This window comes from Hyperoodon ampullatus (assembly GCF_949752795.1).
Source record: "Hyperoodon ampullatus genome assembly, chromosome: 1".
NCBI classification, from domain to species: domain Eukaryota; kingdom Metazoa; phylum Chordata; class Mammalia; order Artiodactyla; family Ziphiidae; genus Hyperoodon; species Hyperoodon ampullatus.
Window position 1 is genome coordinate 22482386 of NC_136914.1, and position 16728 is coordinate 22499113.

Consider the following 16728-nt stretch of genomic DNA (forward strand, 5'->3'; position numbering starts at 1 on the left):
AAAAACAAACAAATTGAACTAATGAAGAGTATATTTTAAAAGCAGTTTAAAAGGGTGAATTATAAAGACAAATATTTATAATTTTAAACATCTAAATTATAATTTAATAATATTAAATTAAAAAAATTAAATTAATAAGATTAAAATAATCTAATCCATATTTTTTTCTTATAAGCAAAGTTTCTTTCGAGCTGACAAGGAAAGCACATGTGTCTACGTATGCCTACCCTTCACCCAGAGGGTCATCATGTAACTCAGGCTGGTGACTGAGAGCCCACCATGCCCCTGAACAAATTATTTGGTTCTGGAATAAGCACAGGACCCAAAGAGAGCCTGAGATTTTATATGTGGATAAATAGCCATATGTATGATATTGATGTATGGACAAAGGGAAAGGGCCTTTTTCTAGTATAATAATCTGTAAGCCTATGCTTGAAGTCATCAATGCCATCTGTCTAGCTTGAGAATGAAGCAAATACATGAACTGAAGTAGAGATGAGGCTATGGTAAGAGGGTATATTTGACTACTTTCAATTATTTCATGTCTCTATGTCATTACTGTTACAAGCTGCTTAGATACCTGTCATCATATTACCCCTCCAGGCTCCATAACTGCACCCACAGAATAAATCTACAAATAGGTTCATTCCAATATTAAGCTATGGAACCAATATTTGTTTAGGCAAAGGAAATTAAACAACCCAAATAGCTCTTTAGATGAAATGCACATCAACTTTACTGCTTCTGTCACTCTTGTAAATCAGTCCTATTCAACCAACCCATCCCTGAAATTCAACTTTCCTTTCAATATTCTCAGAATAGAAACTGCCCATTAAAGCAATCTATATGTTTCTATTCTATTTTAAAGATCACCCACTTCTATAACTTTCTGGCTTCTGTACATTGTCAGTTCCAAGACTCCTTGGTCCTGGAATCTAGTTGCTGGCTGTTACATTCAACTAATTCCTTGCTGAGACCTCTCTGACAGTAAGCCTGCCTGGACTATCAGTTGCTTCTAATGAGCCTTCCTGGATATTGAATTCCACCTACTTGACCAAACTTCCTCTCAGAGACTTGGTTGAAAGCATAAACAGCAGGCTAAGCAAATTGAGGATGATGCGAAACTGGAAGGGAAGGGCAATATAATGAGTAATATGATAAAGATTTAACATAAAATTTTTAAAAGGCATAAATTATGAGAAAACACAATAAGATACAAGTGGTTTCTGTTTTGCTAAAAAGAGGTAAAGGTCTCACCTCTCTAAGGCAATAAGATAGCATGAGACATACTGTGTAACAAATAAATGTGTCAGATTGTATACAGAAATATTGAAAAAGTAAAATAAATAGGGATAAAGGCATTTAGAAAGGTGGACTATCTAAGAAGCACACATATCAGGTTGAAAATGGTAAATTTTTAGGCAGTAGAAGACTGAGTTCATGGGATGTAATCATTTCTTTACTTATTGATAAATGGTTACAAGCAAAAGCATTACTTATATTATTATAGAAATGGATCATTTTGTCCAATATATTTTAAGTTTCATATAGAGAAGAGCTTTCTGCCAATTAGAAATGTCCGGTATCCTTATATGAGACAGGCTGCTTCAGAGTACAGTGAGTTCTCTCTTGCTTGGAGGATTCTGTCAGGGGAAACAATGCTACCAATCAAAGATGTTGAAGGAGATACCTGCTGAAGTCTCTTGTTTCCAAATGCCTTATCTAGGAACAAAGCTGGCCTTATCAGAAACACTGGGGGGTGTTAAAATATGTATGTTGCTAGGGCCTACCTTGCAAAAATTCTGATTTCAGGGGTCTATGATGGAGCTGAGGTATGATGATGATTAAAAAGCTCTTCTAGTAATTCTGATCTACTACCAAATTTGGGTTCTAGGTGTCCACTACACTCAATTCTAACCTTTTGTCTATGACTCAATAATTGCTAAGTGATCATGATTCAATGATGGTATTTAGTTTACAATTCTGATAGGCAAATTGATTTTTTCCTTTTTTTCTTTCTCTTTACTTCTTTTTACTTTTCAGATATCTAATAGGTTGTTTTGTCTTCTAAATTTTTATTGAGATATAATTTACCTACAATAAAATAAAGAGACCTTACATGTGTAGTTTAAAGAACATTTATTGTGTTCCACTATAACTACCACTCAAAATGAGATACTGAATTTCTGTTACCACACAGAAGTTTCTCTTGTGTTCTTTTCCAGACAGTCCACTCCTGGTCCAGAGATGCAACCACTTTCTGATTTGGATCACCAAGATTAGCTTTGTATGTTACTGGACTTCATATAAAGGGAATAATACAGCATGTACTTCTTTTCTTTCAGGCTTATTTCACTCAAAATTTTGTTGTTGAATATTTCAGCAGTTCATTACTTCTTATTGCTTAATAGTATTCCATTGTAGGGACATGCCACAATTCCTTGAACCATTTTCAAAATGATGGGCATTTGGGTTGTTTCTAGTTTTGGACATAATGAATAATGCCAATACTAGCATTCTTACATAAGATTTTGTGAGGATATACATTCTCATTTATCTTGGTAAATACCTGGGAGTGAAATGAGTAAGTCATGTAGTAGATGCATACGTAAATTTGTAACGAACTGCCAAAGAGCTTTCCATAGTGGTTGTACATTTTTACATCCAGCCACAAAGTAGGAGAGTTTCAGTTTGCCACATTCTTGTCTACGTGTAGTATTGGACTTTAGCCAGCCTAGTGGGTACCGATTAATAGCTCGTTGCTTGTTTTTGTTTTTTTGTTTTTTGTTTTTGTTTTTGCCACACCACTCCGCTTGCAGGATCTCAGTTTCCTGACCAGGGATTGAACCCAGGCTATGGCAGCGAAAGCCTGAAATCCTAACCACTAGGCCACCAGGGAACTCCCCAGTATCTAGTTTTAATTTGCATATACCTGTGGACTATGTTCAGCACTTCTTCTTGTGTTTATTGGCCATTTATATATCTTCTTACATGAATTGTCTGCACAAACTTTTTGCGCACTTTCAATTGTGTACTTTTATTGGTGTCTTGTTGCTTTGCTGGAGTTTTGTTTAATTCTCTGAGCTCTTTATATAGCCTATGTATTTACATAAGTTTTTCAGATATATGTATTGGAATTTATTCCCCAGGTTGTAGTTTGCCTATTTATTTTCTTAATGGTGTTTTTTATGAGCAGAAAATTTTAATTAATACAAGGCTCACGCTGCTTGTTGTGCCCTGAGTATTAAAGATCTCTCTCTCTAACTCAGGAGAGTAGTGTTTTCTGCCAGCATCTATGAAATTGAGGCAGGCTAACTCGCTAGCTTGCAAGTAGGGTAAAATCTCAGACCCTTCACAGTTCTTGACAGTATCATATTACAACCCCCAGCTGTAAGCAATACTAGGGAATATAGTTTTTCAACTGGAAGTATTGCTCTCTCAATTTAGAAGGGAGAACATATATTGCATAGGCAAGCGGCTATTTCTGCTGAGGGGTCAGCCTACTTTGAGCCAGTGACTGCCCTGTTTCCACGTTTTCAACGATAACGAAACCATCCGAATTGACATACAGTATTTTTCCCTGAATGATGTTAACATGTTGAAGATCTGCAGGCTTAAAGTCAGATATTATCTCTCTTTAATAAAAATGATTCTATACATGTCATTTGTAAACTTTAAAAAAATTTTTCAGTGTCAGAAATTACTCTTATGTTTTTTCTATTGTATCAAAATAGTCCAGTTGTTGAGAGCAGGGACTATGAGGGAGACTATTAGTGTTTGAATTCAGGCTTCTTGGACTTACTTTTGAGTCACCTGACCTCTTAACTACTTTAGCTTTTTTCACTTGTGGTATAATCTTGGCCATAACCAGCATCATCACCATCATCTACCTTACAGAGCTGCTGTGAGGATTAAATGAGATGATACATGTAAAGCAGTTAGAACAGAGCTTGGTTACAATACATGTTCTCTGTAAGATTATCCCTTGCTATATTCTTGGGTGATAGCTCACTGCAACCTCTTTATACTCATTATACATGGTTAGGAGTATAGATAGGCTCTGGTCAGACTTTATATCTCAGTTTTGATGCTTCTTAGCCATGTTTTGTGAACAAGTTACCCATCAGTTGTTTCTGTTTTCCTATTTGTAAAATTGTAAATATTATCTATCTCACATAACTGTTGAGAAAATTCAATGATACAATGTAAAATATTTATTATACTGCCTGAATAAAAATGCTCAGAGATACTATTTTTTAAATATTTTTATTCCTGCAAGACTTGCTCACACTGTCTATTGGAATGGCCGTCTCTCACACACTTAAAGTTAGGTAGGATTCTGAGAGGCAATAATCAAGATCAAAGTCCACCCGTGAAGCCTTCTTTGATCACTGCTGCCTAAATTAAACACTTTCTTCATTGCACACCACTAGCACTCAGTTTGCATCATTCATGACACAACACACTATTTTCTCTATTAAGAGAGTCATATAAATATTTCTCTTTTGTTAATTGTAAGCTTCTTAAAAGTAAAGACTACATTCTGTAAAACTTTTAATCTCATGTTTTGTATTTGCACTAAGCAAGTGAGCTATGAACGTTTCCTGAATGACATATTTTTAAAAGTTCAACACTTCCTCTTTTCAAGCCTTGTAAAAAATGTCTTGAATCAATCCATTCAAATAAAGTTTCATTTTTCCCCCCTCTTTTCATCCATTTACTTAGAATCAAAGACTTGAATTTTCTTTGTTAAGGAATTTAAAGTAGACTTTTACACTGTGCCCTTAATCATAATTAACTGCTTTGGAAATAAGTGTTTCTCTAATAAACTGGATAAGAAGCCTAATCTTTTTCTTTAAGTATATTTTTCTAAGTAAAATACATCTTCAATAACATTTGGCTCCAGTAGGCTGCCTGATTCCATCCATGGATGATGCTTAATCCATTCCTTAATGAAAGTAATTCCTGATAACCAAGATAAAAGTCAAGTATAATTCCTATGTTTGAACTTAAAATGAGGACATTGATGAATGGATATGTAAATACATGTAGCCCTCTTCAAGGCACAAGGTATTTGGATAGCTTGATGTTTATTTTGGACTCTAGCCCAGTTCTTTACTAGCAAGATTTATTGTAAGTATCAAAGGAAAATTTTCTTTCATTGAACAAGAGTATTACTGGAAATAATTTTAAAAGTATAAGCAAGGTACTTTTTCATGAATTATTAAATTAAATAATAAATTAAAGTCAAGTTTATCATCAGAGTAAAGGAAAATGTTTTTCATAATTCCTAAAACAAACACTGCTTCTAGCAGAGGATACAAATACTGTGATTATAGCATCTTATTTAGTCAAAGGTAAACAAAAGAAAAGAGAATGAGGAATTTCAAATGTATGTAAATGAGTGTGTGACTACGAATTTAGTGTACATTAAAAAAATTTACTTCATCAGTAATTAAAATGTCTTTTCTTACAAGAATTTCCTAACTGTAATCCATGTAGGACTTGGAAACAAGCTAACAGGGAATTTTCTTTCCTCATGGACATTTATAATCAAAGAGTAAAGTTCTCATTTTAATGTTGTAAAAACATCTTCATCAAAAGTTACTTTTCTTTATTTTACAAGATTATCTTGATAGGACTAACTAAAAAGTGTTTTCTCCCTTTAAAGAAAGATTTAGTGTTTAAAAATTCATTATTTCAAATTATGTTGAGCAGAAGTCATAAGAATACCATTTATGGTTATAAAAACCATAGATAATCTGACTAGAAAAAATTGACAAAAGCATACTCAGTATGTTGATTCCAGAGCTAGAGTTTACTATATTCACTAAATAATCCTATCAGTGACTATCAGATTTGTGTTCCATCTTCACTTTTACTGATGAGCCAATTATTTTTATTTCCTTTTTGTTTATTTTATTCATTTCAGTCTCTTGGTCTTTGTTCTGTGACCCCTCAATAATATGAATTAAGCAACAAAATAAGGATTTCCGTCCTGGGGACAAAGGACTGTGCTTTTAGACAGTGCCACAGACTTTTGTCTGAAGCCTACCCATCAAGTTTAATGGAACTCAGCCTCCAAAACCCCATGTGACTTTTGAATATTTAGGGCTAATGTAACTGTCACTTGCTCTCCCTCCCTGGGAGTCCACAGGGGCTCTTATTTGCTGCTTCCCAGATTTCTGCCAACCTGTTTGTGCTCAGTTCTATTGATGCCACTTTTTGGCCCACTCTTGTGTAACTGTTCTCTAATATAGTTCAAAATGCTGAGTAGATTAGGACAAGAGAACTCATTTTTAAATAGTTATTTGCAAGAAAAATAAGTTGCACTGTAGAGTGTAAATCTTCTTAACTTTCTAAAATAAAAATGTAAAAACTAGGCCCATCCATACGGAATAGAAATTTTTTTCTAAGACTCCTTCTTAAGGCAAATTTCTAAGGAAATACATGTTCAAAATATATGTTCTTTATCAGAATCTTGTTTATTTCCTCTCATTTGAACGTATAGATCTCTACTCCATTTCCTCTCTTCCTGATGACAAAAAAAAAGAGAGAAACTATACTTGAAAATCTCTGGGATCAGTCAGCTAGAAAGCAGGTAGATTAATTCAGGAAAAAATACTTATACAAAAATAATATTTTTGCTCAGTTTTCTTAATGTAACACAAGTAAAAATATTGAGAGAAAGTGTCTTCTCAAAGTATGGCAAATTTAGGTAAAACGCTTTGTGTTTTACTTTAGAAAGTTGACTAAAATAAGTATTTTTATACTACTCAGTATTTGTGTGAGATTTCATTTTGTAGACAATATGCCAGGATAAATGTAAAGTGATATAATTTCAGTGACCTTCAAAGAGTTAAGTACTAAGTAGATACTAAAGTCTACACGAGGGTGTAAGCAAGATACTTCAGATTTTTTTTTTGAAACAAAAAATAGAAAAGGGCAATTTTTTAAATGTTCCAGGATCTGTCCAAAATGATTTTTTCTTATTAGATAGAGATATAAATCTTTTTGAAAGAGGAGAAAGACAGTATTGTTTTTATGACTTTCCATTATTTGAAAGATCAAGATATGAACAAAAGATTGAACTTGAGATATTAAAAAAGTTTTCTGTTTTGCCGCTAGATTTGTAAGAAGAATGTGACAGGACATGAAAACCACAAATAATAATAAGTAAGCTCCTTAAATTTTTCAAGATTTTAACGAAGTTACCTGCCATGCAAATACCAGCTTACAAAGCTCATACCAGCAACAAACACTCACCATATTCACTATCATAGAATATAATTAACTTCTGCCAGGCATATTCTGTGACCACTCTCAGGATAACATCATTTAAGTAGACAGGTGGCCTAACAGAGAGAGTGTAGTCATCATTCCTGTTGCTCCGGGTGACTCCACAGCCACTCCTTGGGGTCCCAGCTGTTGAGCGCTGAATGAAGAGGTGGGGGATGTGCATGGCATCTGCCAAAGACTGGAGGGACCCAGCTGATGTGCAGCCAATGGAGCTGACCAGGGCCAAGATGCCTTGATTCATGAGTTCACAGGCTGCAAGAAAGCACAGTAATATTCAAACGTCAATAGGTTTCATATATTTTCTCTTTTTGAGGAACAGTGAATAAAGCTTACACAGCTATTCTACAACTATGGAAACATTTTTTTTTAAAGGAACACTCTACATGAGGAGATCCTCCCATTACAAAGTGCTGTTGGAATACAGATCAAGAATTCTATTCTAATCAGCTATTTGACCTCGTGCAAATTTCTCAGCTTCTTTTGGTCTCAGTTTCATCACCTGTAAAGAGGGTAAAATAGCACAAATCTTTCAGGATTATTGTGTGGATGAGAGATAATTCAGTGTCTGTTACTTGTCTCTCGAGTGATAGGCATCCAATTAGAGTGATAGCTATACTTTTAGAATTTTCAATGTATAATTCAGGGAAAAGGTAATTCTTTACTGAGTATATAATACAAGGTTTTAAGAAAAGAGATAATATGCAAACTGGTAAATAAATGAAGGGGGAGATGAAGAGTCTGAGGAAGGAATTTCTAGCCACAGAAAACAGAGCCATTCTGGTATGTAAAACTTTGATGACACTTGTCTCTCCTATTAAACTGGAGAAATGAAAATGTTTTTGTTCTTGTCCTTGTTTATCAGAAACCTCATGGGACTTCTCTGGCAGTCCAGTGGCTAAGACTTCACCTTCCAGTGCAGGGGGTGTGGGTTCAGTCCCTGGTCAGGGAGTTAAGATCCCACATGCTTCGCAGCCAAAAACCAAAACATAAAACAGAAGCAATATTGTAACAAATTCAGTAAAGACTTTTAAAATGGTCCACATTAGAAAAAAAATCTTAAAAAAAAAAAAGAAAAAAGAAAACTCATGGTGAAATCAAAAGGGAAAACTCATGCTGTACATTTCAGAAACTATCTCATTCTGGTTTCCAACTGAACAATTTCTAATTTCTACTATACGGTTTATGATCTCTGTTTTAATCTCATTTTAAGTATTCTGTGTATGCATATACTCTTACTTCAAAACCTATTTAAAAGTAGAAAAAATATAAATTATAAGTAAACATAAAGACACCACATATATAGAAAAAAAGAGTTCAGAAGTGATACCTCAGAATGTCAATCTTTGAAGTCAAGAGTTTAGAAATAAAATCAAAAGTAAATTTAGAAAGAATCAAGGCAAAATTACTTCCCTTTGAGAAGATAAGACAACATAATTGTTCCAGTATTAATTCTAGATTTGATGCATTCTAGATATAACATTCTCAGGATTCAAACTTTATTATAGATTGTACATAATTCTTGAAAAATTTGAAAGAAAAGTTAGACGATAAGTACCTCCATGTGATAAATTGGCCAGTTAATGAAAGCTGACAAAATGAAAGTTTAGAAGTACTATATTAGTGACACACATATAAATATAAAATAAATTTATTATGATTAATGTTAAGCCAACCAACACATACAAAATAAAGTAATAATTACTAGGGACATAATTTTGAAGCATGAGCGAGGTAATATGATTTCAAATAATTGTGAAAGATAGCATCAGGGATCAATGCTTCTTAGACCATAACAGATTGCAGGTGACGTTTCAGTAAAAATCACACATAGAACCTATTTATGTTCATGAATTCAACATTTATAGGAAGCAATACAGATTTATAGTTATACTTTCAATGAATTTATGCAAAAACACTCGTCAAAAGTTTGTTTCACTACAGAGGTAAACAAGACTATTGCTTGTTTATATAAGCTAGTAGAAATTCAGTTTTTCAAAAAGATTTTGCTTAAAAACTTGGCTCATTTAGCATTTAATATCAAAATAAGAAAAGTGCCTTAAGGTATACACAGCTGAACTCAATCTTTAGATCACAATAATTTAAAGTGATCAAATGAATGTAACATTTTATATAAATTTACCACAAAAGTTATAAAGTTATAAATAGAGAGGTTTGATATGAAAAAATCAGTTTCAGTATTATATTCTGTCACATAAAACAATACATGAAAATTATCTATTTTAATCTTCAGATTTAGAAAGATAAACTCTGAAGTCATATATTAATCATTCTTTAACAAATTTGCTTTAGTATATAACTTGTGATTTCCTCCTATCAATTATGTTACTTTTATTAACCTCTGTTAGTGAGAACACAAATTAAGCAAATACTAAAAACAATTATATAAGCAAAATGTGTTATTTTAAGATTATTTGCTATTTGGTATTATCCATCTGCTACACATACTAGCAAGAATAACTGAATTTTCCCTATAAAATCAAAGTAAGAATCATCAAATTTGCAATCAGAAAACCATATAATATTAGATCTGAAAAGTAATTTAGAGATCATGTAGTCCAGAATGTAAAATCAGTTTTAACTGCAATGCCAACCGTGACTGTCAGTATGTTCGCATCCTAGAACACTGTTTGGAGAAGGATTCGGAGACTCAAAAAGAGTAGCAAAATCGAGTTAGATTTCTCATAGGAAGAGACTGGGAGCCTGCAAGTCATAGACATGCATCCCTCTTATAGTGCCCCCAACCTTCAATGGTTTACAGTTGTTAAGAACACACACAACCCCCGCTTCAAAAAAAAAAAAAAAAAAAAGCAGGTCTCTAACTCATTGTTCAATAGCCTTTTCACCATAGCAAGCAAGGGATATTTACAAACTTAAATTTTTACATGGCAAAGAAAAGATAGAGCTGTCCATCGGGGAAACCTCAATGGAGATTGCCTATACTCATGTTTGTAAAAAGCAGTAGTCCCAATATAGAGAGAAAAAAAAAAAGAGCTCACACATCTAAAATAGACTGGTACTTGTTGACAGTTGGACACATTAAGAATAGGTCTGCAAGGCAACCTGGCAGAGCTATATATGATGCCCATTTTGTCCATTTTAACAAAATAAAATGTTGGTTGAAGCAGAGAAATTGATTTCCTCTGGGCATCGACCCTTCCTAGGGCCCTATATAAAAGTTAGTATAAAAAAAGAGACTCATGACAGCAGAAGACAGATTTGAGAAAATAAAGGGCTATACCAAGAACAGAAGCAAAGCTTAGTGAAGCAGTCTATCTTCTACTATAAGAATTCCATGTCTTGACTGTTAGAGGACTGCAATATTTAGAGTTTTAGTTACATACAATGCACACGTTAATTCATTACATACAGGGTGAAAACTGAATTTGAAATGTCAGCATGTTTATGTGTGTATCCACCACTGTTTTATTATAAGAATCCAAGCCAAGGATTTCTCAATGGCATGCTGCTTTCCCACTGATTACTTCAAGCCCTGTGATTTGCTTAAATTATGCATGCATGTACTCACACACCTCCGAACATATAGAGGATATTGAACAGCTTGCTGGTTTTGTGACTCCAGCTGTCTGAAATTGTAACACTATCAAAGATGTTTGCAGCCTGCATTAATTGCTGAAAGCATACCTTTTTTCCTCTTCTTTTCTTTCCTCCCTCCCTCCCTTCCTTCCTTCCCTCCTTCCTTCTTTCTTTCTTGTGTTCCTTCTTTCTTTTCTTTTTCTTTCTTTCTTTTTTCTTTCTTTCTAATAGCAACTGCAATTAGCAACACTTTCACCCTTTTTGGTCATTAGGGAGTTATGGAAATGAAGTTCTCTGTCTAAATATATAAGTTTAAGTTAAATGATATTCATGTGCACTATTTTTTCATTTCTGAAGCTAACCAGTTTGTCTTATTTTTTTATTAAGTAAAATAAGATTAAAATAAAATCTATCAAGGGTTTTGAAACTGATTATATGTTATTCAATATTCAATGAGAACTCAGTAAGTAATTTTGGATAGCACCATCCTTCTTGAATACACTTATCCCCTGTGACGTTTCTTCTGACTTATTTATATTGACCAATTTGTCCTGATATAACATCTTCTAATGATTTTAAGTCACATCAGGACTTTTGCACATTCAATTCATAGACTTATTCTTCAACACTTAATTATCAACTTTCAACAATGGGCCAGGAACTTCTTTGAAGACTAGATAATATATATGGCAGGTTCTATCCTCAAAGAGCTCCCTATTTACTTACCATATTGTTTCCAAAATCTCCCTGGCAACAGAATTCAAAGTAGAGATTTAACACAGATGACTAACTTCATTCCTAGAGGTTCTACTGGTAGTCATGTATTTGCATTATGATATGTCATCTGAGTAGTTCTGAGGTGTAACCCTTTCTGGAACACATAAATAAGTCTGGTGGATTGTAACTGCAATGCTCTTTGAGGTGACTTGCAGAACATCTAATATTCGTTGACTTTCCTTTACTTTTTCCCAATAATATTGTTGACAATATAACCATAACTGGAGAGCAGAACTTCCCTACTTTTCTAATTTTCTTAGTTTGTGAGTGGGGATGAGGTATAGGAAAAGAGGATACACAGAGTTAATAAGAATAAAAGTATCTCAAAAAGTGACCCTTATCTTCTTTCTATTTACAATAATAAACTAAGAAGATTTCATTCTTTCATGTTTCTCTGACTCAGACATAACATATAATATTTACACAATTCAACAAAAAGAATAAAATACCTAGGAATAAACCTACCTAAGGAGGCAAAACACCTGTATGAAGAAAACTATAAGATACTGATGTAAGAAACCAAAAATGACACAAACGCATGGAGAGATATATTATGTTCTTAGATTGGAAGAATCAATATTGTGAAAGCGACTATACTACCCAAAGAAATCTACAGATTCAATGCAAACCCTATCAAATTACCAATGGCATTCTTCACAGAACTGGAACCAAAAAGCTTAAAATTTGTATGGAGACACAAAAGACTCCAAACAGCAAAGCAATCTTGAGAAAGAAAAATGGAGGTGGAGGAATCAGGCTCCCTGACTTAACACTATACTACAAAGCTACAGTAATCAAGACAATATGGTACTGGCACAAAAACAGAAATATAGATCAATGGAACAGCATAGAAAGCCCAGAGATAAAAGCATGCACCTATGGTCACCTAATCTACGACAAAGGAGGCAAAAATATACAATGTTGAAAAGAGAGCCTCTTCATTAAGTTGTGCTGGGAAAACTGGACAGCTACCTGTAAAAGAATAAAATTAGAACACTCCCTAACACCATACAAGAAAATAAACTCAAAATGGATTAAAGACCTAAATGTAAGGCCTGACACTATAAAACTCTTAGAGGAAAACATAGGAAAAACATTCTTTGACATAAACCACAGCAAGATCTTTTCTGGGCCACCTCCTACAGTAATGAAAATAAAAACAAAAATAAACAAATGGGGCCTAATTAGACTTAAAAGCTTTTGCTTTTAAGGAAACCATAAATAAGATGAAAAGACAACTCTCAAAATGGGAGAAAATATTTGCAAATGAAGCAATTGACAAAGGATTAATCTCCAAAATATACAAAGAGCTCATGCAGCTCAATATCAAAAAAAAAACAACCCAATCAAAAAATGGGTGGAAGACCTAAATAGACATTTCTCTAAAGAAGACATACAGATGGCTACAAACACATAAAAAGATGCTCAACATCACTAATTATTAGAGAATGCAAATGCAAATTACAATGAGGTATCACCTCACACTGGTCAGAATGGCCATCATCAAAAAATCTACAAACAGAAAGTGCTGGAGAGGGTGTGGAGAAAAGGGAACCCTACTAAACTGTTGGTGGGAATGTAAATTAATACAGCCACTATGGAAAGCAGTATGGAGGTTCCTTAAAAAACTAAAAATAGAACTACCATATGAGCCAGCAATCCCACTACTGGGCATATACCCTAAGAAAACTATAATTCAAAAAGATACTTGCACCCCAATGTTCACTGCAGCACTATTTACAATAGCCAGGACATGGAAGCAACCTAAATGTCCATCAACAGAGGAATGGATAAAAAAGATGTGGTACATATATACCATGGAATATTACTCAGCCATAAAAAGGAAGGAAATTGGGCCATTTGTAGAGGTGTGGGTGGACCTAGATACTGTCATACAGAGTCAAGTAAGTCAGAAAGAGAAAAACAAATATCATATATTTATGCATATATGTGGAATCTAGAAAAATGTTATAGATGATCTTATTTGCAAAGCAAAAATAGAGACAGAGATGTAGAGAACAAATGTATGGATACCAAGGAGGAAGCGGGGGATGGGAGGAATTGGGAGATTGGGATTGACACATATACACTATTGATACTATGTATAAGATAGACAACTAATGAGAATATACTGTATAGCACAGGGAGCTCTACTTAATGCACTGTGGTGACCTAAATGGGAACGAAATCCAAAAAAGAGGGGATATATGTATATATATAGCTGATTCATTTTGCTGTACAGTAGAACTTAACACAACATTGTAAAGAAACTCTACCCCAATAAGAATTAATTAAAAAAATAAAATGTATGCAGTTTCTCAGATATGTTTTATAATATCTGAAATCCGGACATATTTCAGAATTGATCAATGCATTTAATATGATGGATTATTTTTCTTGAAAAATCATTAATCAATATTGAATTTTATCATCAGTAAGCTCTTATAGATGAGAAAATAAGGTAAGCTTACATGGCAGATACGATAGATTTGTACTCTTTCTACAAGAGCTGAATTTAATTTAACTATTTTTTCTATTTCATTCATTAACGAATCACAAGCATAGTATTTATAATTGCTTATTTCCTTTTTCATCTACCAAAACACACCTGACCTTTGCTTTTATAGTTGTAAGAGTATAGTAACACAAACCAGTTTCAGCCTGTCCAGATATTTAGCATTCTTCGTAAATTATGATTTTCAGCAACCATCTGAGAGGTGGCATATTAAAGGTGGGTTTAATTTGACATGATTAATGTAGTTTGCCAAAAATACAATTATTTGAAACAAATTCTTTTAAATAAAGATGGTCTTTATATATATAGTGTTACAAGGTCCAATTTAATCATAATTATCTACTTAGGAAGTGAGAATATGGAAAAATTCATTTAATTATAATTAAAAAGCATTAAGACAATTTTTTCTTACAAATATGAACGGCTAAAATGGTTGATTACCAGTCATCAAATGAACTCAGCTGAACAATTTTCAGTCAACTATTTTTTCAGTCATCTGTTGCCATCACGAACCTTTAGTTATAATTCATAATCTAAGCCTTAGATGGACTAAACATTTAACCTAAGACCTACTATAAGTCATTTCATTTTTTCATTTACTGTTCATAACAACCCTGTATAGAAGAGTTTTATTTTTCTCATTTTGAATAAACTGGCTCAGTTTGAATGTATGAAGTTAAATACATGGTCCAAATTCATACCATTAGTAAATGGCAGAGCTGGGATTCAGACCTGGCACAGACTTCAATGCCTGGGCCATAAGAAGTAGAAAATAGCTGTTTTTAAAGATAAAGGCCCATATAAATAACTGGAAGACACGTAACTCTCTCTTACTACAAGATTCAGAAAATGTCAGCCTCCCAGATGTAAAAGAGAAAGTATAATGATTTTGATACCATTCTCTTTTTTTTTTTCCTTTTGGATTTGGGATTAAGGCATTACCTCTATACTTTCAGCTCCAAATATGTAGATTATATACAAAATATTTGGCCAAGGATGAGAAAAGCTACTGAGAAGCAACAATGAAATATTAAGTATAATTCCAGTCAAGCCCTAGAGTGGTTTTACCAACAATGATTTGATAAAAATGATAAAAAATATTGCCTAAATATTACTTTATCTATGTATATATGTTTGGAACTTTCAAAATGTTTTTATATTCATTTTACCATTTATCGACATGATTATATTGAATAAATTCCTATCCTCATTTATTGAACACTAAATTCAGTCTTATTCTTACGTTTTCAGTAAGTAGTGGAGACAAGGCTGGAACCTGGATTTTATGATATTAGTATGTACTTTACAACCTTTCAATTATGTATTTCCATAGCCTCCTATTTTATAAAAATTCAGATTAGCCCCCTCTCCTTTTAATGTTAGTTTGGTAATTATGCAATGGACACACATATTTATGTACATATACATCTATACGTTGCATACGTCAAATGTATACACTATACCAGGCAAGTGTCAGGTACTCAGGATGAAAGGGTCAAAAATAGGTAAGTGTATAATGGGAGAGACATAAGATGTTCACATGAATGTATAATGATGTGGTAAGTAGCGGTTAGGTCAAAAGGAGTCATTAGTCTATAGTAGCTCAAAAGCATTTTTCCTAGACTATGAGTTGGGAATACGAAGAATAAGTAGTGAAAAGGAGTTACCTTGATGAAAAGGGGTGAAGAGAATATTTCCAACTAGAAGAAATATAAGGTGGTAGATGCTTTCTGCCACAGAAAGATGCTGTGGTAGAAAGACCATGTATCACCTAAGAGGCAGAAGGAAGAAGCAGGTAGCTAGAGTACAGAGACCACGATGGAGAGTGCTGTAAGATGAGGATGGAAGGATAGGCAACAAATGTGACCTTTGAATGGGTTTGTCTTTTTGTCATTAATTTGAAGGAAAGTGTCACATATTTTCAGTATCAGCCCTTTATCTGTTATTTATGTTAAAATAGCTCTCTTTACTCTTCCTGTATTTTAAATCTATGTACAGTTTAGAAGATTTAAGATTATTATACAATCAAATTGGTCAATCTTTGACTTTTGGGAATATTTTGCTTAATATCACGTGTAGAAAGGCCTTCCTCCCACAGCCTATGGACTTATAAAATGATAAATCTATCTAAAACAACATCTTCACCATCCCATACCCTATGACTGATCACCAGCTGACAGAAGTTAGGACTCCTGGAAAGATAGCTATAGGACTTTAAGAAACTACATGAGTGCAGAATGTTATATTTAGTTGATACAGGTAAAATTTGATCTTTGTCTGCATAATCCCAGCTAACAAAGAGTGAGGATTAAACACAATTGTGACAAGAATAATAATCCATATTACACTATATGTCTGTCTTTGAAACTTGTCCCATCATTTTACAGACATTCTAGTTATTAAAATTATTATTCTTTTATACTATGGCACATCCTGGATTTAGAACTGATTCTTTCAAGACAAGTGACAGAATATTAATATACTCCAGCAAATTAAATATTATAAGAATAAGAAGATCTTGGTAAAAAATATGATGAACTATGTGTTCAGTCCAATCTATATCACCACTAACCCAATTACTA

General features: G+C 33.4%; 1 protein-coding gene across 3 annotated transcripts in view; it reads right to left on the reverse strand.

Moving 5' to 3' along the window:
• GRID2 (glutamate ionotropic receptor delta type subunit 2) overlaps positions 1-16728 on the reverse strand; it is a gene marked incomplete at both ends in the record, with an annotated part of 1386303 nt that overhangs the window by 657702 nt on the left and 711873 nt on the right. For 2 of the 3 annotated variants that reach the window (XM_079709016.1, XM_079709015.1), the window contains one exon: positions 7267-7551. The exons of the other annotated variant lie outside the window; for it this stretch is intronic. In XM_079709016.1, coding sequence (XP_079565142.1) covers positions 7267-7551 — 285 coding nt within the window. The remainder of the gene's footprint in view (positions 1-7266; positions 7552-16728) is intronic. 3 annotated transcript variants of the gene reach the window in all.